We start from the raw sequence: 24,027 nt of genomic DNA on the forward strand, positions 1-24,027 counted from the left end.
ATATTGCCAGAAATATTCACTCTTTGTCGCAGCTGAAAACTGAGAAGATATCTGAAAGGATTTTTTTCAAAGTTGCTCTGTGGTCAGAAATTGGCCAAATTGGAAGCAGATATTCAGAGCCTGACATAACTTTTTAAATGCCTTTTCTGAACTAAATGTACCCACAGGGAAATAAACATTCTGAAATCTTCATGAAGGGATTTACTAAAGCATCCCAAAGACAGCTCTAAATCCAGAACATAAGAATCTTTTTGATTTCCATCTTAGTTGATGATCTCCTTGATATAAAGGGGCAAACCGAAGATAATGTAGTTGGATGAATGGTTCAGCCCCTTGATATCTAGGCTACAACCTAGTTCTTTGAGGAATTAAAAGCAACTGTCCTTATCTTAGAAAATTTGGGGGGCACCTGGGTGGCTCATTCGGTTAAGCATCTGACTTTGGCTCAGGTCATGATCTCATGGTTCATGAGTTCAAGCCCTGCATCGGGCTCTGTGCTGACAGCTCAGAGTCAGGAGTCTGCTTCAGATTTTGTGTCTCCCTCTCTCTATGCTCCTCCTGTGCTCACACTCTGTCTCTCTTCCTCTCAAAAATAAATAAATTTTGGGAAAAACAAATTAAAAAAAAAAAGAAAACTTTGAAAACCAGAAATACAGCTCTAAAAACAATTCAAAGTCCACCTACCCTTTATGCCAATCCCCAAATTTCCCTTTTTCATCTCCAAAGGCTTATAATTATTGTAAAAATTCTGGCCTTATGAAACAGAAGTTCTTCTTGGAAGAACTTATATTCTTTCCCTGTGCTTTAATATGTGAATGTCCTACCTGTTCTCTTCCAGGAACTTTTATCTAGGCCATCTCTTTGAAAAGCAAAGTTCAGGGAAATAATTCCCATCAGAAGGGAAAAAGAGGGAAAGGCTGTTTGGAACTTAAAACTTAGGTGAATAAAAAAATCTTGTCTGTTCCACAAATACTAGTTAAAAAAACAACTGTAGCTATCTGAGCAGATAAACATAACTTATTCCATCTGCCAGCAATGCAATTTGAATCCATCGTCATTTATAACTAATGAGTTTTGAGGGCACCTGACTAGCTCAGTTGATAGAACATGGTACTCTTGATCTCAGGGTCATGATTTCAAGCCACAAGTTGGGTGTAGAGCTTACTTTAAAAATAAAATATTTTTTTTTAAATAACTGATAAGTTCTGTATTATTTGTTACCAAAGCCATAAGTTCTCTGTCTCTATCTGTATGTTTATGTGTGTCTATATATAAATTGTGTTGTAGATGTGTATATTTTCCTACATCTGGGTGATATTGCCAAAATTAATTTGTAAAACAACTCTATTTAATTGGCTGAAAGAACATTAAGCACTTACATGAATTAAGTATCCCTAAAATTCTCAGAAATTTAAGCAACTTAACCTAAATGTTTTTCAAGTTTGTAGATCAAGGATTAATCCTTAGTAATAAAAACTAGTTTAAATTTGTTAGTTTAATTGAAACAGGCATGTCTTTAGAGTCATTAGCCTTAAATATGGTACTTTTATTCTACCTGGGTTTATTAAATGTCAAATAAGTTCATGTTATCTCTTACAAAATTTGTCAGCAAAAAAAAAGAAAAAAAGCTTGAGATGATGGCTTATTTTGTCTAATGTCTCATGAAGTTTCCTTAAGTAGTTTAGATATAATTGCTAAGAACAACTGAATTGAATAGATGTAAATGGGATAAGAGTTTTTAGGTGAAATGTTCAGCAAAAATTCTATTTTAAGGTATGTTTGTCTAGAAAACAGTTTCCAAACCATTTTGGTGACTTGAAAGTATAAAAGTTTTGCTAAGCTAAGTTAAATGATGAGTTAGGTTAAATTCATTGACTATCTAGACCATTTTCAAATATGATAAAATAGTGAAATATTAATTACTAAACACAGTTTACCTACTTCTGGCTTCTTATTACAAAGGAACTAAAGATATTTGGGTTTTTAAGTAGACATATCTTGTGACACACTGGAAAATTTACTATGAGGAAGTGTATATTTCTAGACATTATGAAATGTGCTCGTGAATTTACCAAAGAATGCTGGTGTGACAGACTGTTCATAATTGTTTACTTCTTTATTTTCACTAGAAATTCAAAACTTAACAGGTAAAAATGCTAATATATGTAATTGAAGCTACTAGAAGTAATAAGGGAAATAATTGTGAAGAAAAGTAGGATGTTTATTTTGGCTAAGAGAAATTATGAGGTATAGAGATGTGTTTTTCTTAGGGAAAAAATAAATAAGTGAATTTGTCCTGGCTGTTTCAGAGTGGAAAAGAGAGGAAAGGAGAGAGAGTTTTATCTTGTGTAGTCAGTTGGCTAAAATTGAATGGACTTAAACGTTTTTCTTAAAATAAGCTTTGATATCAATAATGTACATATGCTTAACTAAAACTAAAATTTAATTTTCTTTCCTCTGCTAAAAGGATAAAGTTTTCCTAGTCCATTGGTCTGTTCTTGATAATAAGAGATTGTTGAAAAGTTTTTCTTTACTTTTTAAGTAACCTGCCTTGAAAACAAAGATTTTGTGTTTTATCAAAATAGTTTCCTGTATTTCTTGTTGTCTTCCTCAGGTCTTTGATTACTTAAGAAAGACAAGTCTTATCTATTAAAAGAACTAAAGTTTTGTTTTGTTTACAATTTAACTTGCTGTATTTACCTGCAAAAAATCTTTAATTAGCAATATGATGAAATGGGTAATTAAATATGTTTCACAGCGGCCTATGATCCTACTTGACCAAGTGTTTTTAAATATGTTAATATTTTTGACAGAATTCCCCAAAATCAAATTCTAAATGAAGTTTATTTGAGCTGGAAGTAACTTTGGAATTTTCTAAAGGGTCCCTGGAAATTTGTAAATGATTTTTTTCTCTATCTCTGTAACAATAGAGAAGTTAAACTAGTTAGGTTTATTTGATTTGTTAAATTACATGGGAAACATTATCAAATAAGAGGTGATGCTAAATCTTCTTAGCTATATTTTTATGAATGTATGTTATTAATTTAAGTGTTCTGGAAATTATATGATATTCCTAGAAATCTGATATGTGCTGATATAATGTTATTAGTCATAAATCTAGTTCATATTTTAAAATGGTTTATGTCACAGAAATAACCAAGTTTCTTTACCAATTGCATTAAAATGAGCTGTCACTAGGTCTTCAACCATGACCATTTTAAAGTCTTTCAGCATTTACTGTTATTGTTTACTCTGAAGTGTTTGCAAAAGTGCTCTATCTTCAAGGAAATTCATAGAAAAGACTTTGACAGTTACAGGTGTCTAATGACTTTAAGATATAAGAGTAACTGGGTAAGAATTTGAAGAATTAATGGAAAAATTGGATTCAAGCAGAACTATTGACTACACAGGACTGAAAGAACGTAATTTTTTATGATTTTTTCTCAATAACAATGCTTGTTCCTTAATGTCCTCTCACCCCAGATTTAAAGAAACCTTTTCTCCTAAGTGAACTATGACTTAGAGCAATTTGGTAAAGCATAACTTCGTAAACAAAGATAAAACATTTACTTTTCCTCCCTACCCAATCCCTCCAGAATTCAGAAACTCTTGAGTATTCTTTTCACGGCAATACAGTTAGTTATTTGCATAAGTTCAGTAAGAATCTGTTCTCCTTGTAACAAGGCACCATTTGGAGCACGGGTTATATTGCCCAGGCTTTGACTGGAGTGTCATATTTGAGAGAGACATGCATAGACTCGGATATGACCAGATAGCTTTAAAGACCTAAGGTTGACTTTATGGAGCCAATAAAGCCCCTCTGAAATATTGACCTGGTCTGGTACCTTGCTTACAGGGTTCCCAGTAGCTTTACTAGATGAGTAGGGAAAGTCACTTCCTGGCAGGCCCAGGAACCTCAGGATATTTGGGAGACCTTCAGAAGAGAGAAATTCACCCAAACTATAGATATCGATAGTAAAATCTGATTAGGAACCTCTCCTTAACTCTTGGAGATATTATAGAATCTGTTGCTGAATTAATAGCTGTCCAACAAAAATCCTTAGACTCTCTGACCAACGATGTTCTTGATAATAGAATAGCCTTTGATTATCTTTCATCTGAGCAAGGAGGTGTCTGCAGCAAACACCACGTGCTGCACTCAGATTAACACTTCTGGGGAAGGTGAAACAGCTACATAAGATCACTGAATAAGCCACTTAGCTTAAAAAAGTGACTCCCTCTGGGCACCTGAGTGGCTCAGTTGGTTAATCCTTCAACCTCAGCTCAGGTCATGATCCCTCTATCTGTGAGTTCGAGCCATGAGTCCTGTGTCCGACTCTGTGCTGACAGCATGGAGCCTGGAGCCTGGGGCCTGCTTCAGATTCTAGGTCTCCCTCTCTCTGCATCTCCTCCACTCATGCTCTGTCTCTCTCTCTCTCTCTTTCTCTCTCTCTCTCAAACATAAATAAACATTAAAAAAAAAAAGCTAAAAGAAAAAAAGAGAAAGAAAGTGACTCCTTCAATGGGATCTTTCTTTAACTTAAGTGATTTTGATTGGTTTGAGTCTTCGGGGACCACAGCTCCAAAGTGCATTCCAGACATTGGGAATTATCCTTCTTATAATAATCATAGTAGCCTTGCTGATGTGCTATATTCTCTCAAAAGCTTTAAATGCCTGTTCCCAGCCACTAGCCAACAAGCAAATGATCTCCCTAAGACTTGAACATCAGGAAAGGAGCAAAGAGAATTACCAACTTAGAAAATGTGAACCTGAAGTCATGACCTGTGACTACCACAAAGGTCCAGCAGAAAGATGCCACAATGTGTAAATACCACAAAGAAGATCAAAAATTGTGAGAACTTCAGAACAGTAGCTAGGAGCAGTACCAATGCTTTAAATTTGAATCACTTCTCTCAGGCTGAAAACTTTATCAAAAGGGGGGAATTGTCAAGAAAGAGACAATAGGCCCCCAATAGAGTCACTTATGCTAAGCCCATATCAGCAGACTGAGACTTGATACCCAACTTACAGTTTCAGCATCTCCCAGGAAAGGAATCATAAATCAGTCAACCTGGAATCACCTGGTCAGCACTAGTGAGGTAATCTGCCTGATGGGCAGACCCCTGCCGTCCCCTGAAGGAATATGACCTTGCCACAATCAATCCAGTTCTTTAAAAAAATGTTTAGTTATTTTTGAGAGAGACAGAGAGAGAGAGAGAGAGAGGCAGAGTATAAGCAGAGGAAGGGGCAAAAACAGAGGGGGAGACACAGAATTCAAAGCAGGCTCCAGGCTCCAAGCTGTCAGCACAGAACCTTATGTGGAGCTCAAACCCATGAACTGTGAGAGCATGACCTGAGCCAAAGTTGGACACTTAACCAGCTGAAACACCCAGACGCCCCGTAATCCACTTTCGACTAGCATAGGTTCCTGTCCCTCTCCCTTCTGCCTGTAACAGTCTTTCATTTTGTACAACTCCACAGAGCTTTTACCTGCTGGAAGGGATGCTGCCCAATTCATGAATCATTGAATAAAGCTGGTAAGGTAGTTAAAATTGACTCAGCTGAATTTTGTTTGTTAATACCTCTCAAAAATGTGGATCTCTCTCTAAAAAGATTTAAGGTGTTTTACCTGGAGAGTAGTTACAATAGTTTTATTTTTAACCCCTATATCTTAAGAAATGACAGGAAATCTAATATGATGGAAAGAAGGAAGAGAGGAAAGAGTGAGGGGAAGTAGGGGAGAAGGAGACACTATCTGTGGAAAGTAGCTCATTATGAGGTAGTGAATCAGGATTTGGAGTCAGACAGACCAGCCAACCTAGAGCTAAAATCTTACTCCATCGCTTTTAAGTATGTTCCAGCAATCCCACTTTAAACCTCAGCTGTCTCATCCATAAATTGGGACTAATATCACCAATTTTGTAAAGTTACTATGAAGATTAAATGGCAATATCTGTAAAGAAACTTGTCAAGTTCCTCGCACATAGAAGGCATTTAATAAAAATGTAAAATTCCTTTTTCTTGAAGGCATAATCCAAATTGTAGGCCTTTTTTTTTTAATGTTTATTTATTTATTTTTGAGAGAGACAGTTTCAGAGGATCTGAAGTGGCCTCCGTGCTGACAGCAGAGAGCCCAACGTGGGGCTTGACCCATGAACTGTGAGATCATGACCTGAGCCAAAGTTGGACACCCAGGCATCCCAAGTTGTATGTCTTGAAATAGCCTTTCTTATATGCTGCCTTTAGGATGAGCAGGGAAGAAATAATGCCAGCGCATTTTTTTCCCCTGCTCTCTTCATAGCAAATTATGAGCAGTACAACATACGTGGGAAGTTCATTTCTTTTTCTGTTAAAGCATGGAACTGTCGAACGAAGTGAGAAAATACGTCATCTTCCATTCTGAACAAAAGTTAGCAAATAAAATGTTGCAGGCAAACTAAGGAGTGGAATAGGGTAGCAAATTTAGTAATGTGCATAAGAAGCTACAGTGTAGTTCACAGAAATGGGTTCTACATTTGAGTTAATGTGCTTATTTCAAAGAAAAAGCTTTTGGTGTTCCTCTGTTTACTGACTCCTGTGTTTCAAAACATTTGCACAGTAGATTAGGAAAGTTTAAGAGCAGATAACAGGATTAGAAATAGCTCAAAAGTCAACATAGCATCCATTTATCTCCCAGCCATGTCTAACATTTCATAAAAGTTATAGATGACCTATGATGATATGGACAAGAAAGATGAAACCCCTTCAGAAAGGACCAAATTAAACATGAACTTGTCAGCATTAAATTCAGGAAAATGGAGTGGAAGGTTAAAGAGACTTGATATTAAGAGAAAAAAGTGATTAAAATACTACAAAATACCTGAAATTTCTCAATGTCCCTGTTCATCAATGACTGCGTAAGTATACACAGTTATCTATCCTTACATGGAGGGGGTTTTAAAACCCATAAAACTATGGGTACAAGTAGTTCAGTGGTCAGTCAGGTTCAGAAAAGCTAGTCACTGGTGCATAAGCTTTTCACCAGAGGTGTTTTCTGGATATAGCTACACTTCCTTTCCTTGATAGAGGGGTATATGCTACCTGAATCTACAGAGACATTTGATTCTCTCTTCTTTGGCCTTAGATTCTGGAGAAACATGCTCAGATTGAGGAGTATTTACCACTAACCAAATAAAACAAACAAATTCTAACTATGCACCAGTACCCAGTCTTTGTTCCTTAGGTATCTGAATTGTCCACCTTTCTATTGCTCGCTGCACTAGAGTCCTTGACTGGAAGGAGTTTAATAAGTCATTTAATTTTCTCTTTCATGATGGAGAAACCAGCACTACAGCATCTCCCAAGGAGATATCCTGCCTCTGCAAAAGGTGGCCCATTCCTCTCCCTCTCATTTTTAGAAAACTCATCATGGTTGTATCACAACCTTTCCTTGAAATTTTTCCCATTAGCAATGGTTATTTCCTCTGGAATGTCTCAAGTGCACCTCCATTTTTCTCTGCAAATTAGCTGTATAGGCCTTGTGAGACACACGAGAAACAAACAAATACATATAAAAAATAATGTCTTAAATTTCTTCCTCTCGAAAGCTAACATTGAGGATTCTTTCAAGCATTTCTGTCTCAGGATAGCATTTATTATCCTCCTAATCCCTTCCCCACCGCTGTTCAGGAACCCCATCCTATGAACCAATTCCGCAAACTTATATTCAGTGCCTCCCATCCTACAGGCACTTTGCTAGTCATCCAGGAAATACTGGGAATCAAACATGCTAATACATGCAAATACATGCAAAACTGGGCCTCCTGGGTGGCTAAGTTGGTTGAACAACCAACTGACACTTTGGCTCAGGTCATGATCTCATGTTCATGGAATCGAGCCCCACATCAGTCTCTGTGCAGACAATGTGGAGCCTGCTTGGGATTCTCTCTCTGCCTCTCTCTCCCCCCCGCCGCCCCCGCCCGCCATGCTAGCTCACTCTCACTCTCTCTCTCTCAAATAATAAATACGTTTTTAAAAATATATGCAAAATTACTACTGGGATAAGTACATCAAAGGAGAATTACACAATGCCTCCAAGATAGGAAAGTCAGAAAGCCTGCCCTAAGGGCCTTAAGATTGAATTAAGATCTGAAGGAAGAGTGGATATTAACTGAGGGAGGCTAGTGGGACAATTAGAACAAAGGCCCTGGCTGGGAAGTGGCAGGGTGACAGGGAGAAGTAGAAGAAGGGCACTGTAGCCAGGGTTCAGAGAGCAAAAGGAGGCAAGGCACGTGTGCAGCAGGAGAGAGGGTCAAGGCCACACCACACAAGGCCTTCCATGTGCAGTAAGTTTGTCTTTATCATACAAATGAGTAGGAGCCAATGCAAGAACATAAGCATGGGTCTGGGGAGTCTCCTGTCTCCTGTCAGGTTTGTGTCTCCTGTAGTGTGAAGAACTGATCAGACAGGACAGCAGTGGATAGAGAAGACAAATGAGAAGGCTACTACAATGCTTCAGACAAGAGGTGATGATGGCCTCTGGGCTAACGTGGTGAGAGAGACAGAAGACGACAGGTCGATTGGAGGAATGTTTAGGGATAGAATGGAAAGGATTTGGCAATAAATTCGACCTTACCTGAGGGAGCAGAAAATGCCAAAGATGACTCTTAGGTCTCTGCCTGAATGGATGGTGATGGCACCATTCTCTCAGGTAGAAAAGACCAGTTTGGGAGAGGGGAAGAACAGGGGAGTGAGTGCTAATGGCTAGAAAGTCGTTCATCTTCCTGCGAGCTCTCAGTTCTAATTTCCGGTGTCTTCAAGGTTAAGGGGTGCCCCAGACCGAATGTTTGTGCCCCCTCACCCCAAATTCATATGTTGAATTCCTACCCTCCAATGTGATGATGGTATTAGGAAGGGGCCTTTGGGAGGTGATTAGGTCATGAGGATGGAGCCTTCATGAATGCGATTTGTGCCCTTAAAAATGAGACCCTGCTGGGGCGCCTGGGTGGCTTAGTCGGTTAAGCGTCAGACTTTCGCTTGGGTCATGATCTCGCGGTTAGTGGGTTAAAGCCCGGCGTCAGGCTCTGTGCTGACTGCCAGCTCAGAGCCTGGAGCCTGTTTCAGTCTGTGACTCCCTCTCTCTCTGACCCTCCCCTGCTCACGCTGTCTCTCTCTCTCTCTCCTAGAAATAAATAAAACATTAAAAAAAAAATTAAAAAAAAAAAAAAGAGAGACCCTGCTGAGTTAGTTCTCTTTCTGCCATGTGGGGATACATCTGAGAAGTTAGCGGTCGGCAACCGGGAAGCAGGCTCTCTTCACACATCAAATCTACCAGCCCCTGTATCTTGGACTTTCAGCCTCCAGAACTGTGAGGAAAAAAATGTCTGTAATTCGTAAACCACCCAGTCTATGATATTTTGTTACAGCAGCCTGAATGGACAAAGACATGGAGAAAACCACTGGAGGCTTTTGGGGATAAATAACTAGCTCTTTTTTTTCTTTGTAATTTCTCCTTTCAGATAGAGGACACTGTTATAGTTACCATGACAAAACAATTCAACTTTTTTAAATGTTTATTATTTATTTTGAGAGAGAGAGCGAGCAAATGGGAACAGAGACAGACGGAGAGAGAGAATCCCAAGCAGGCTCCATACTGCCAGCACAGAGCCTGATCTGTGGGTTCGAGCCTACAAACCGTGAGATCATGACCTGAGCCAAAATCAGGAGTCAGATGCTTAACCAACTGAGCCGTCTTGGTGCCCCAAAACAGATCAACTTTTAATACCGTATTTAATAGTCAGAAATATTACGGTTCAGCTTCATATTATTACAGCCATTTAACTGCCAAGGTTCCCTATATATAATCACACAAATTCCTCCAGAGGAGTAGAGTGTAATCTCTGCCCTTTATCTTACATTTTACCCGGATAATCTTTTCCCCTTGGTTCTGGAGGATTAAAACTTTTTTCCTACTCAAGCCCAAGGACAAAGGGCAAATGTCTTTAATTTCCCCCCTGAGGTGTCATTTGAACTATCAATAGTATTTCATGACTTTTTTAAAGAGGCTTTAAAAAATGGATGACTTTGTTATACTCTCAAAATATAACCAACTCACTTTAAGGAGATAAAACCTCTTAACATTCTTAAACCAAGCTGTAAGGAAACGTGTATCATTTCACCTATAGCCACTCAAAACTCTCAATGTAACTTCTTAAATCTTAACATAGACTTTTTGGGGAGTATGAGAGGAGTCCTTAAATATTATATTGTTATTCAGAGCAGGTATAAGAGCCAAACTGAAGAACAAAGTTTTTAATGTTCAAATTAAATCCAAATATTTGTTTAACAACCCAACTTTGAGGTTAACATTCATTAAGGAACCCAGCAAGAAATAAAAATCCAATGACCCTGTTTGAACTCGAAACCTTTCTTAAGCCATTGAAGAGAAACTTTAGAACGACCTCCAAAAACTTTTTTGGTTCTAATCCTTAATTAAAATATGGCTACTGTACATGCCCACTGGTCCTCAAAGACCACTCTCCTCATTTTAAGCAGATTAATCAGAGCAGGTCTTGAGCCATATATACCCACCGTGACTGCAGTGTGCGGTTTTTGCCACATATTATAAACATTTGAATACAACTCTTTCTACTCGTTGAGACTATAAGCATCATAGAGGGGCCATGTAGGTCATTTTTACATTTTGACCACTTATAAATATGTTCCACATACTATATATGAGAAAGGTTGCTAAATAATTGAAGGAATTAAGGAATCCTATAAAACAAGATGACCAAGCAGAGCTCTGTCAGCTCTGCATTCAGTCTTGTCCAGTCTTGATGTCTGTATTTATACAAGGATATCAATAATACTGTGATTATATTTTCAGCAAGAATATAGAAGGATGATAAAAAAAAATTAGGTAGATTAATTTTGTGGGAAGATGATATGCCATTTCAAGGGTCTAATTCCATTTTTTAAAATTTTTTTATAGTTTATTTGTTTTTGAGACAGAGAGACAGAGCATGAGCAGGGGAGGGGCAGAGAGAGAGGGAGACACAGAATCTGAAGCAGGCTCCAGCCTCTGAGCTGCCAGCACAGAACCCAATGCAAGTCTCGAACCCACAAACTGCGAGATCATGACCTGAGCCAAAGTCGGACACTTAACCAACTGAGCCACCCAGGCGCCCCTCAAGGGTCTAATTCCAATACATACATATATAATATCAATATAATACCATATATATATATATGCACATATTATATCTATATCTATATATATAGATAGATATGGTTTTTATACATGCCCCTGGCCCCAAAGACTGATCTTATTTTAAGCAGATACACTGTTAAATAAGAAGGTCAGGTCAGCTCATAGATGATATGTCTTGTTCAGAATGAAGTCTCTCTATTCAAGAGAGCAAAGCACCATCAGCACAGATCATCACAGAACCTTGTCTATTAATTATCCATCCTGCATTTTCTGACCCCTCATCTGTGGAACACGTAGAAGAAGAAATTCAAGTTGGTAAGATTACTGCAGGGCAGTATAAATTGATGGACAAAAGCTCAAACTAGTTGACCCTTCTCTGTCTTAGTCTTTCATCAGGGGGGTTTATTTATTATTGACAAGTTGACCTTCAGGCATTACCTGCCCTCTGGACTCAGCCTATAGAATCCTTTTCTCTTTGCGTGGTAGTCATATTGCCCCTTTCTATATCTCTGCTAAGACTCACAACACATGCTGGAAACAACACTGAACTGGGAGACAGCAGGCCAAATTCTAATCCCAGCACTGATTCAAATAAGCTGTGTGACCTTGGGCAAACTTCTTAAGCTCTCGTTCCACATCCATAAAATAAATTGCATAGTTTTCCCTAGATCTCACCAGCCATTGTTTACTAAAAATAATCCAATTTTCACCATCTCTTGCCCTCACCTGCATAGTAACATCCTCAGCCTCTGTATTCTCCAACCTCCACATTTACTCATTCAGTTATATGAATTTATCACCTACTATGTGTCTTATTTATGTTTGGCACTAGGGCTAAGATAGCCAGTGAAAACAGTCATGTTCCCTGCACTGGGCTAAAAAAGATTTTTACCTAACAAATTCTGATGGCTATGAGGAACTTGTAAGGTAGGGTAACAAGAGTGAATGTGGGGACACAAATTCAAGTGCTATTGTAATGGTCCAAGCAAAAGAAGATGATGAAGCAGAGTTGGTAGGTGAAGATGTAGGTTTCGGTAACTATCTTAGAAGTAGAATTGACTAGACTTGTTAACAAGATTGCAAAGGGGAGGTGAGGGAGAGAAAGGGAGGTACCAAGGTGACTCCCATGTTTCTGGTTTGAGCTTTTGTGCTGATTGATGGACCTTGGGAGTAACAGGTTTGAGGACAGAGCTTCTGAGTTCTCTCATTCAATCTGCAACATCCACATTCAGATGGGATGTCAAATAGGCTGAAGTGCACTGGGGATAAATATGTGGGAGATGTCAGCAAACGGGGTGTTTGAAGCCATGGGAATGGAGGAGCTCACCAATGGAGAGAGAGTAGACTGTCCCATTTAAGCTCACAACTGTGTTTTCTTATCACTTGGTGCTGGCATTCATGAATAATATCTCTATCACTAGTGCTAACCTCTGCGCAGCATTCCTTAAAGGCAGCATTCCCTGAGGCACTCAATCCTCTGTAGGATTCACAGGGCTAAAGCCACTGTCTACAGTCTGCCCAGAAGTGAAACAGTCTCCTTTTCACATTCAGTCTCCCACTTGGTCACCTAAATCACATACTAGGCTGCTGCATCCCTAGTACTCAAGACAGCATTGCCTGCAAGCCTTGTTCATTTCCCACAAATTCAGACATCTACATCTGAGCCAGACCCTGGCCATTCCCATCAAACCAAATACCTTTATGAATGTGCTCAGTCCACCTGCCCAAACTCATCTGAGAACACACTTAGGCTCAGACCGTGTCCCAGACCCCCCACCCCCACCCCAACCACCACACCGCCACACATCACCACCATTTGAAGAGTACTGTTCAAAAATGTTTCATTGTGTAATTTTCCCAAACTTCTGCACCTTCATCTAATTAATGACCTTAATCTCCTACTTAGGGACGTGGCTTTGTGAAGTGCCAGCTCTAATAGAATTCAGGAACGCAAAGTATGAGATATTTGTTCACAATTTGGTAAATAACCTGGCCACCCACTGATTGGCCTAACACAGTAGGAATAAGAACAAAAACTACCAAACAAACAAACCCTTCGGTCAAACCCTCATGTTTGTATGACACCAAGTGCAAAATCCTGAGGAGAAGCTTTAAACAAAAAAGCATCTGTGGACAAGGCAAATATAACAGTGACCAGGATGTATGAGGACCCTCCAGGCCCCGTGAAGACATGGGTGGAGGCTGACGATATCTGAAAAAAAAAAAAAGACACGGGTGGAGGCAAGAAAGGAGGTGTGCTCCACGGGCAGCTACCTGTGTCATGAGTCACTCCTACACCACCCTGTGCCAGGCTAAGGTGGGTCTGAGAGAACAAAGAACGAGATACCACCCAGTGTCATGTGTGTATGGGTGCACGTATATACACATGTAAGTGATGGCTTACTACATACAATATAGTAAGGGGCACAGACAGAATATCTTGGAAAAGTGTTTTACTCTTCCCAGCAGAGTTCAAGAAAGGTTTTTTTTACGGAGCCCACTTAATCTGAGTCTCCAAAGGGTGTATAGGCGATCTCCAGATGGGCAAATCGTAAATTAAGGACAGAAGTCTAGGTTATAGGGAGGAGTGTTTCTGAAGGCACAGAAGTGAAGCAGATGGTGTGCCTGGGATAATATTCTCCAAGTGTGTGAACACAACGTGGGTGGAACCCAACGGTGCTAGATGGCATGAGAGAAGATTGTAGGTAGCATGCAGACACTACATTAAATGTAAGTTTCAGGTTCAGAGGTTTCAAAGGTAACAGTATCTGTCTAAAATTTAATACTATTCTGTTTTTATTATATTTATGTTCCTCTTATGTTTATAGTAAATGGCAGTGGTTTTCCACTTTTGGTAGTTATATAAAACTTTCTTTCTAAACAAACAAGTTAAAAAGTAAGTGATTTGCAACCGTGGCGCTATGTGGTTTAAGATTCTGCCTGGGGTAGGCGTCATAGCCACGTGCCTGCTCATCTCCAGCGTAGCCGCTGCACACATCCACAGGTTCACTAACAAGGGCAAAGAGAAAAGGGTTGCCTGTTATTCTCATCAGTGGAGTTTGATGGAAGGAAATAGGTGCATTTCTGGAGTTATGTGTTACTATGTGTCAGAGTGTTTGGAGAATATTGACTAAGGAAGCCTTTTCCTGAGTGATGAAAAATAACTTGGTTATACTCACCTACCCCTTCTAGAAGGTTATGTAGTATATTAAAATAGCGCATAATAAAAACAACAAAAAAAGTTAAAAAAAAAGGAAGTGATTTAAATGCAAATTTAGAAAAAATATTAAGAAGTTAATCATACCACGTTCTGATTCTGTGTCTCCATCTCTCTCTGCCCCTCTCCTGCTCGTGCTCTGTCTCTCTCTCTCTCAAAAATAAATAAACATTAAAAATTTTTTTAAAAAGTTAATCACACAAAACTTATGGTAAGAATTATGCCATGAACATCTGAAGCGTTAGAAATATACTCTAGGAGGAAGGTTAGCAGTTTGCTATGTTGCTTTCACTGTGTTGGTATAGATCATTCAGAGATTAAACATGGTAAGTAATATTGGTCATTTTTTTATCTTTTTTAAGTAAACTCTACTACCAATGTGGGGCTGGAACTCATGACCCCAAGATTAAGAGTTGCATACTCTACCAACTGAGCAAGACAGCCGCCCCAAAATGAGTCAAGTTTAAAGCAAGGCAGACAGGAATTCCAATCTTCCTTCAATACTTTCTGGCTAGACGGCCTTGGGCAAGCACTCAGGTCTTTATCTTACTTCCCTTACCTTTATAATGAAAGTCCGTATTACAGGACTGTAAGCATTAGAGAGACAACAAATATGAGGTCCTAAAATTATAGACGTCGTTAACCTTCTTTATAGCTATAATTTCCAACAAGCTTTCCAAGATTAGCCACCATTGGCTCTGACCTGATTTCTCTAATTCTATGAGACTGTCTGTCTGCAAAGCTATTAACTGGTTTCAGAAAAGAACTGAATGTGTTATTTGTCTTTCTTTCTCCATCAATTTGTACAGAAAGTTAAAAACTCAGCACAATGTTCACGTTTATTCCCAGGTCATCCCCAATGGTTGTCAACTGGGGAGGGGACCAGTCCAAGTTGACAATTCATGTTACATTCTAATGTTCTTCAGAATGCATTTTGTATCCTTTTTGAGACAAACAAAACAGTAAACTGCACAGTCACTGTAGACACATCTTTGAATACTTGTAGCACTGAGAAAAGGGGGCGAAAAATCACTGAATTCATCTTCCACAGTTCTGGCCTATCCTTTTTGCCACTCCCCGCTCCCCACAGTAATGAAGCCTGAGGAGGCCTGTGGAGGTGGATTTAGTGAGCGTGTCAGACAACATCTCAGAGCACCGCCGCGGGGTCTCTGGCTTCCCACTTCGAAAGCAAGCAGGTGCTGAGACTGGAAAGAGAGATTGTAATCAGGGCACTTGGCCTAAGTAAGAGATAAACTGGACCACCCCAACCCCCTGAGTTGGCACAATTTGAAGTTCCAGCTCTTGTAAAATCATTAAAGCACAGCACGAACACAGTTTCCTCTGGAAGAGTAGTAATGACTTTCATCTTCCAAATTAAGCACGGACTTTTTGGGAAACCTATCATTAGAGGATTTTCTGTCTGCTGACCTTTGCTTCCACTTCCTGGAAGTATTTTATGAAGTAGGTCACCTCATTCAAATACAAAACACTACGAACATCTCCCACATAGTTTTGCAATTCGAATTATAAACATGATGTGCAAGCAGTTTATGACTTCGTGGGTCTTCCATGTTGCTATACGTTTGTCCTTTACCATAGTCCTACTTTTTTCTAAACGAGCCACTAGATTTCAATAGATCAGACACAGCTATTTCTTCTTACATTTTGGTACAACTCAGAAACACAAGTTTTTAGAAATGCCTTTTCGTAGATGATTGTAAGGGATAGAATGAAATAAATCTCAACATAATAAAATGAATGCATGCTGTTAAACAAGAAGTGATCCAGAATTTTAACCAATTTTTTAATGTATATACTCCCACATGCTAGAGTCTACTACTAAAAACCCTAATTTTTGATTGGCTAAAAAGACTAAAAACTGCAGTGCCATACAACTTGCCCTCCACAAAAAAAGTGTCTAGTTACTTCTGAATGATTGTCACAGCTCATTAGTGATCTGTTTGAGGCTACTATATTTACAGTGTACACAATGTTTTTTGTTTTGCAAATCCTGGTGATATTAACATAGTCATAAATACATACACAAGACAAGTATATTCCTAGGGCCTAATACTTTTATTTGTCAAGATATGAATAGTTTAAACTTTGTATTTGAGGCCCTGGAAAATTATCAAGGAGTCTACAGTTTAACTCTCATAGGATAGTTTAGCTATTCAGAAGAAGGAAAAGCTCCTGATTTTATTATAGAACTTGAGCTTAATGTCAGAATCCAAATGTTCCAAATTCAAATAAATCTTCACCAGCTTGCTTGCTTCTGAGATTGCTAAATCTGAAAAGCTGCAAGCAGGAGCCTATAAACATGTAAACTAGCAGCAACTAAATCACTAAGGCACATAGTAAAAACAACAGCTGAAAACAAACACCCGTTAACATTAAAGATAATATAAACAAGATGATACCTGTTCTTCAGTTTTTTGGTTTCTCAGCATCGATAAATATTTCCTAATTGCATGGAGAGGATATTTTTTGAAATAAGAGAATCTAGACTGAGGCAACAGATTATCCATGGTGAGGAAAGTAAGAAGGTTCTCGTCTGCCCCACCCTGTCGACAACCATATGAAGTCTAGAAGCTTCACAATTCCTCAGATGCCTAAAGATTTGCTTGTAGCTCAATCACTTTCCTGCGAACAAAACAAATGTTCTTCTCCTTGCTGCTTCCTCTTTTGGGTAGGGTTCCTGGCGAAACCAGACAGCCAAGTCTGAGTACCGACCATCGAAAAGCGTCCAGAAATGCAATGCCCAAAGGGCAGTAGGAGCCAGGAGGAATGTAGGGGCTGGTCCACAGAATGCAAATTGCTTAGCGGTAGTGATGCGATTGTCCTATTTCTAGAAACAGCGTTCTGTTGCAGGCTATGTTAATATTAGCTAGCTGGTGACTTTCCACACCCACAGACTCTCGTGAGGCTTAATCTTAATTCTTCTGACAGCTTTTCTGGCTCTTAAAGAGGACATGACATGTGGTTTTTTCTGTTTCCTTCTAGATTTTTTTTTTTATCATCACGAGCACACACAGGGACATCCCTTGGCTGCCTCTCAGCTGAAAAGTGTTGAATCATTCAGTCTTGAGAAGCTTTGTTTTAGGGGACTTCTAAAAAAATTAACAATTTACTTCACTTTTCACTGTTATAGAGGAGTTCAGTGTCAGCACTTAAAAGGTTTGGTTTTCCCTGTCATGCATTATGCAACACACCCAGTAACCAGATACTTTACGTTAATTGAACAATAGCTGCGAACAGATTCTGTTCTGAGTTAAAAGGCTTCTCTCCTAGAATCCTTATCTCAAACCCACAGGCTGAATCCAGGAACATTAAATTTCCCCAGGCTTTATTACAAATGTAAGGGAGAAAAATGTTACACATTTACTTTCTAAGTATTTTAAAAAAGGATTCATGCTTTAAAAAGAGAACAGGGTAAGAGGTCTGTGGTCTTAGAGGATATGAAATCATGAAATTTGAAAGTTCAACATTTTCTTATTAGTCTATAGAAGCCACAGGGTTTCTGGACAAAGTTTCCAAGTAGGCTTTCCTCTTTTATTAGCCTTGTTAACACTGTAGTACCTGGTTCATTGGGTGGAAACATTTGGCCGCTTGTGTGAGGGGCTGTCATGTAGAGTCTGGGCCAGATATCAACCCAAAATCATGAGGCCCCGAGATGTGCTTTCAAGCGGAAAGAGAGAAAGCTGGCCCCTTCGCCTTCAGAGACAGCACTGTTGAGGAGGAAGGGTTAGCAGAGCTGGGAACCCACGTTGCTGCCCTAGCTGTCCCCCTGGATATCCTGGCTGGGCCACTTGCCTTCAGGGAACACACTTGAGGGGCCTAATGTGGGTTGTGCTGCAGCAGCCCCGGCCATCTGTCAGGCTGGCCTCTGGCCCACTTGCAGGGTGATCTTCCAGTCTCACCAGGGCTAGGCTGGCAATTCCGAGAAGTCGAGAAGTCGTTTACATAATGCTGCTGGGGCTGGCTCCCTGGGGCTGGCTCCCAGGAGGAGGAGGAGGCCCTGCCCTCCTGTCTCCTCTTTAGGTGCATGCTGGCTGGCTCTTGAGTCTCCTCTGTATGCTAGAGACAACCAGCCGACTCCAGTGAGGGCCAGAGACCAGCACTGTGCTTGTGAACCACCAGAATGCTAAGGGCAGTGTTGTGCATTCCCTGCCAGCTTACAGCCCAGAAAAACAAGAAGCGTGGAAACCTAGACACCCTGACTCTGGAACGAGGGGAGGCCCCTTGTAGCTTTGGGAGGAGGAAAGGTGTCATTTATACACACCCTTGAGGAACCCACAAGCTGCCCTCTTCCCTTCCTTTTTTAAAATAGCCAAACCTTCAGAGATGCCTCTTCTCATGGAAAGAAGCTGGCAGTCTGCCAAACACCCACAGCACGGCTGTGATCAAAGCCGTTTCCCAACGGATGAACACAAAGCAGACTTCATTTTGAATGGTTGTTTCATCCTCACCTTCTCCTGGTTTTAGGAGGGCAATGAAAAGGGATGGGGAAGGGCCAGGTCTCGGGAGAGAAAAGAAAACCCAGAGCAAAAACTGTCCTGGCTAGATTTAGCATAAAAAGAAAAAACGGTGAAACAAACACAACCGAAAGGCATTTAATTGATGACAAAAAATAAATTGTATCTAATATTCATTGGGCTTTTCAGCCAGACACTGTGCTAAATTCTGGACGTGCATTATCTCATGTAACCCTACAGCACCTTTGGGGAAACTGAGGCTCAGAGAGGGTAAACATCTCGCCAAGGTCACACGGTGACAAATCAGGCAAGAAGGGACTCCAACCAGGTAGGCTGACACACCAGGATTCCCAGAGTTTCCATTCCCAGTCAGTACACTGCACAGCATCTTAGCCCACATCCCAAAATGGATTCCCAAGAACCTGCTTGCAGATGAATCTAACAAAGGAAAAACATGGTGTTGCCTTGTTAAAGAGAAATACAAACGTAGACTGTTAGGAATTTACAGACGAAGATGATTAGAGATCTGGCGCATCTTTGTGCTAAATCATACAACTTCCTATCTTGGATTCTGCATAAATAAGGCTAATACTCATTATTTACCACATAAAAGTTACTTTCTGAAATGATTCTGGTGATCTTGAAAAGAGGTTGTACTATAGCTTCAGATTTTCTGCTTCACAAACTTTGAAAACTACTGTAATCTCAGTTTCTGTCTGACATAGATTACAATGGTTAATTTTGCTCCATATTTAATACAAATATGGTGGGGAAGAGCCGCAGTCCCGTTGTGTTTACAGTATGGCCATCTCTGCCATCTCAGCCTGGAGGAGTGATAGTTTGATTGCCACTGTGTCTCAGTTGCCTTGGTAAACGCAATAGACCAGAGATTGGGTAGCTATGTATATGCCTGCCAGGACCCAAACAGCCCCGTGGCACTGCCCAGTGGTAAGGGGTTTATTCCACCGCCCTGCAAAATAGCACAATAAGGAGTGGAAGTGATAAGCTGTTATTTGAACAACTCACTCCACCCCCTTGTCCTAGCACAATAACCAACAGGGGCGCCTGGCGGCTCAGTCGGTTGAGCATCCGACTTTGGCTCAGGTCATGATCTCACAGTTCATAGGTTGGAGCCCACCATCGGGGTCTGGACTGACAGCTCAGAGCCAGGAGCCCGCTTCGGGTTCTGTGTCTCCCTCTCTCGGCCCTTCCCTCGCTCATGCTGTCTCTCTCAAAAATAAATAAACATTTAAAAAAAGAACAGTAACAAACACAAAGCACTAGAGCCAGGCCACAATCCCACTGTGAAAGCGATGAGTCTTTGGAGTGGTGGGGGTCTGGAGCTGATGACCAAGAAAGAATTCTTGAGACATCCTTGGTGCAAAAAGGCAGGACCTATGGGCTGAAAGAGATGCACCAGGGTTGTGCAGAGTGACTTGTTATATTCTATGGAGTTGGGGGAAGTAAAGGCAAAAGGCCTTCCAGAAGGACTTTGATATGCTAAGGAGGACTCCTAAAATACCTGAGGCCTTGCTATTGTCAAGCGAAGGTTGTTTTTCCTCTAGTAAGGTGTTGACATTAAGATGATACAGGTTTTCTGGAGAAATGTTAGACTCTGTATTTGCCTCAAGTATTTGCCAATTGACTGCAGGTTATAAGGAAATTTAATTTTATCCATCATTTCCTTTTTGTCTTTGTTCTCCACATCACTATGGAGGGGAGGATGATTGATATTAGGGGCTCCAGGAAACTGAGTCTATAAGTTTCTGGAGATTAGGCTATTGATAAGATTTCCTTATTCTTGTAATTTACTAAGATATTTGTAAGTTGAGGGAGACTCTTGTCCTGCAGGACTGTGACCTCTATCAGTTAACCATTTGTTTTCTTTCCTTTGTTCTAGGGCAGCCAGGAGTGCCTGAGGAATATTACACTTATCCCACCCCTTGGTGGGGGAGGGGAGTGGTGCTAGCTTGTGCTTGGCCCTCAGCTTGCCTTATGCTCCCTCATCAAAAGGGTATTTTTGTGTTCTCTTTGCTTTCTGAGAATCACCGGCTTTTTTCACAAATAGCTTAAAAATATGGAAATCCCAATTTCTTCACTTGAAGAGCAACATACAAAGGCAAAACTAAAGCCAGAAAAAATAGTGACAAGGGTATGAAGAAAGAGCTATTTTACAGTTCACTCCTTTTCAAATGTTGGCGAAGATGGGATGAAAATGTGGGTTCGTCGGGCCATCTAGCACTGCGCACTGCACATAGCAGGTATTTCATCCGTATGTGCCAGTACCTATTTATTAAAGGGAAAAGACAAAGAGAAGAGAATGGGATTCATTAACATTGCAAGTGTTAAATCCAGGATGAGAAACAAGAAATGAAAACTCCAGGATGCCTTTGAGTGGACAATCCAAATTGCATCAGGACAAAAACTAAAACCCCACTAATCCGCTTCTGTTTCTCCTTCCAATCAGCGCTGAGAGTGTCTATCAGGAAAATGACTTCATGCTCTGGGAATTAATCCAGCCCAGATATAAAATGAAGGGCAAGCAGTGAAAATGATGGAAAAGCAGCTAGCCCAGAAAACAGAAACCATTTTTTATCATGAATTCCACTGAGAAATCACTCTCACCCCACTAGGTCTGTGGATCCTGGCTTCATTTCTTGCTCCCCAAGGACAGTTCTAAATGGAATCGGGAGAGGAGAGAGGGAGGCATTTACCATTGCTTCTCAGGGCTAGTGTTAGACCACCTTTTCCAAAGGAGAATCACCGAGGACAAAGCCCACAAACACAAAAGGAGTTGGTTATTCAGGTTTATTTTAGTCCGGCCGGAAGGCCTCTCCTGAGCACCCAAAGAGTCCTCGGAAGAGCGCGCCATCGAGCCATAATTCAAGGTTTATATAGGGGGGGGGGGGCGGCAAAGCCGGTGTACAGAAGCGAGAATTTTGCGGTTTGAAGTGGGGAGGGGGGTGGCTTAACAGTTGCTTGAAGAACATGTTTGACCGTTCTAATCACAGTGTCAATTAAAGATTTACATCTCAGGGGCTTGCTGCGGCCAGGAGGAGCTAGGTTGCTCAACCCCTGACCTTTCACCCGAATAGAGTTTGAGATGGAACAATGGTTGGTATGTCCTCATTTGCAAGCCCCTTACCTTTTGGCTCAAGAGAGTTTTACACTAGTATATGGAGCACCAACATTCCACCTTTTGCAAGATGAGATCTTTTGTGCTACTTGATATGACATTTTCTTGATGCTCCCACTATGTAGGGAGTAATTATCTCATTTGGTGCATTTTTACTTTCCCCAAGTCCACATTCAACCACCTGCCCCTGTCACGCCATGTTCCTATTACAACCGCAATTCAACAACGTTGGTACTTCTAGAATTCTTTTTTTAGTTTATTTATTTATTCTGAGAGATAGTACAGGCACACGATTTGGGGAGGAGCAGAGAGAGAGAGAATCCCAAGCAGGCTCTGCCCAGAGCTGGATATGGGGCTTGAACTCGCAAACCATGAGATCGTGGTCTGAGCTGAAATCGAGAGTCAACACTTAACTGACTGAGCCACCCAGGCACCACACAACTTTGGTGTTTCTAATTGCTCTGTGAACCATGAAACTTTTATGCCTTGAAGCTTTCTGGCTTCAAGTATTGATTTCTCAAATTTCATAATGACTGCATCCCTGGGACACTTGTCTTCCACTTAGGGAGAAAACATTTTTCTACATAGTTTAAAATAAACTTGAACAGCAGGGCTGAGTGGCTTAGTCAGTTAAATGTCTGACTTCACCTCAGGTCACCATCTCATGGTTGATGAGTTTGAACCCCATGTCGGGCTCTGTTGCTGACAGCTCAGAACCTGGAACCTGCTTCAGATTCTGTGTCTCCCTCTCTCTCTGCCCCTCCCTCCCCCTCTTTTGCTCTTTCTCTCAAAAACAAATAAACATTTAAAAATTTTTAAATAAACTTGAACATGCATCAGAATCACCTGGAGGGCTTGTTAAAGAACAGATCGCTGGCCCCCACCTTCACAGTTTTTAATTCAGTAGGTCTGGGGCAAGGAGTGAGATGTTGCATTTGTATCAGCTTTACCCACTGTGCTGATGCTGGGGACCCCTGGACCATTGGTTTAGGTGCTGTCAGGCAGGAGATGTAGCTGTGGAGAGATTTGTCAGGTGGAGTTTGAAGGATAGATTCCTTGTTTGCTGGAGCATTTTGGGTGTTTTTTTGTTTGTTTTGTTTTTTTACAAATAGTTTATTGTCAAGTTGGTTTCCATATAACACACAGTGCTCATCCCCACAAGTGCTCTCCTCCATGCCCAACCCCCCTCACCCCCACATCCATCAGTCCTCAGTTTGTTGTCAGCATTCAAGAGTCTCTCATGGTTTGCCTCTTTCTCTTTCCCCCACCATTTCCCCCCTTCTTCTCCCCCATGGTCCTCCGTTAAGTTTCTCCTAATCCTTCTATACGTGCAAACATATGATATTTGTCCTTCTCTGCCTGACTTATTTCGCTCCTCATAACACCCTCAAGGTCCATCCATGTTGCTACACAAGGCCAGATTTCATTCTTTCTCATTGCCATATAGTATTCCATGGTATAGATAAACCACATCTTCTTGATCCATTCGTCCGTTGATGGACACTTAGGCTCTTTCCATGTTTTAGCTATTGTGGAGAGTGCTGCTATGAACACTGGGGTACATGTGCTCCTATGCATCAGCATTTCTGTATCCCTTGGGTACATTCCTGGCAGTGCTATTGCTGGGTCATAGGGGAGTTCTATTGTTAATTTCCTGAGGAACCTCCACACTGTTTTCCAGAGGGGCTGTACCAGTTTGCATTCCCACCAACAGTGTAGGAGGGTTCCCGTTTCTCCACAGCCTCGCCAGCATCTAGAGTTCTCTAACTTGCTCATTTTAGCCACTCTGACTGGCGTGAGGTGGTATCTCAGTGTGGTTTTGATTTGGATTTCCCTGATGAGGAGGGATGCTGAGCATCGTTTCCTGTGTCCGTTGGCCATCTGGATGTCCTCTTTGGAGAAGTGTCTGTTCATATCTTCTGCGCATTTCTTTACTGGGTTGTTTGTTTTTCGGGTGTGGAGTTTGGTGAGTTCCTTATAGATTGTGGATATTAACCCTTTATCTGA

At 40.7% G+C, this 24,027-nt stretch overlaps 2 protein-coding genes and 1 long non-coding RNA gene across 4 annotated transcripts in view; 2 read left to right on the plus strand and 1 right to left on the minus strand.

Moving 5' to 3' along the window:
* ATP2C1 (ATPase secretory pathway Ca2+ transporting 1) overlaps window positions 1-17,113 on the minus strand; it is a 167,165-nt gene extending 150,052 nt beyond the window's left edge. Inside the window, exon 1 of one of the 2 annotated variants that reach the window (XM_039242188.1) lies at window positions 16,830-17,113. In XM_039242188.1, coding sequence (XP_039098119.1) covers window positions 16,830-16,937 — 108 coding nt within the window. In that variant the 5' untranslated portion in view covers window positions 16,938-17,113. The remainder of the gene's footprint in view (window positions 1-16,829) is intronic. The other variant, XM_039242187.1, reaches the window with a different exon arrangement.
* Window positions 2,073-20,804, plus strand: LOC120238468. The gene is made up of 3 exons (XR_005530233.1): window positions 2,073-2,147; window positions 5,483-5,538; window positions 20,785-20,804. It is a non-coding gene; the product is annotated as an uncharacterized LOC120238468 (long non-coding RNA).
* LOC120238465 (NADH dehydrogenase [ubiquinone] 1 alpha subcomplex subunit 1-like) lies at window positions 14,114-14,408 on the plus strand. The gene has a single exon (XM_039242196.1). It carries the CDS (start codon window positions 14,114-14,116, stop codon window positions 14,324-14,326), a length of 213 nt encoding a protein of 70 aa, XP_039098127.1. The 3' UTR covers window positions 14,327-14,408.
* Window positions 20,805-24,027: the final 3,223 nt, after the last annotated feature.

This window comes from Hyaena hyaena, unplaced genomic scaffold (genome assembly GCF_003009895.1).
Source record: "Hyaena hyaena isolate Hyena2069 unplaced genomic scaffold, ASM300989v1 scaffold_210, whole genome shotgun sequence".
Lineage (NCBI taxonomy): Eukaryota > Metazoa > Chordata > Mammalia > Carnivora > Hyaenidae > Hyaena > Hyaena hyaena.

Coding starts and splice junctions, on each gene's coding strand:
- LOC120238465 (XM_039242196.1), top strand. CDS start 14,114: ATGTGGTTTAAGATTCTGCCTGGGGTAGGCGTCATAGCCACGTGCCTG.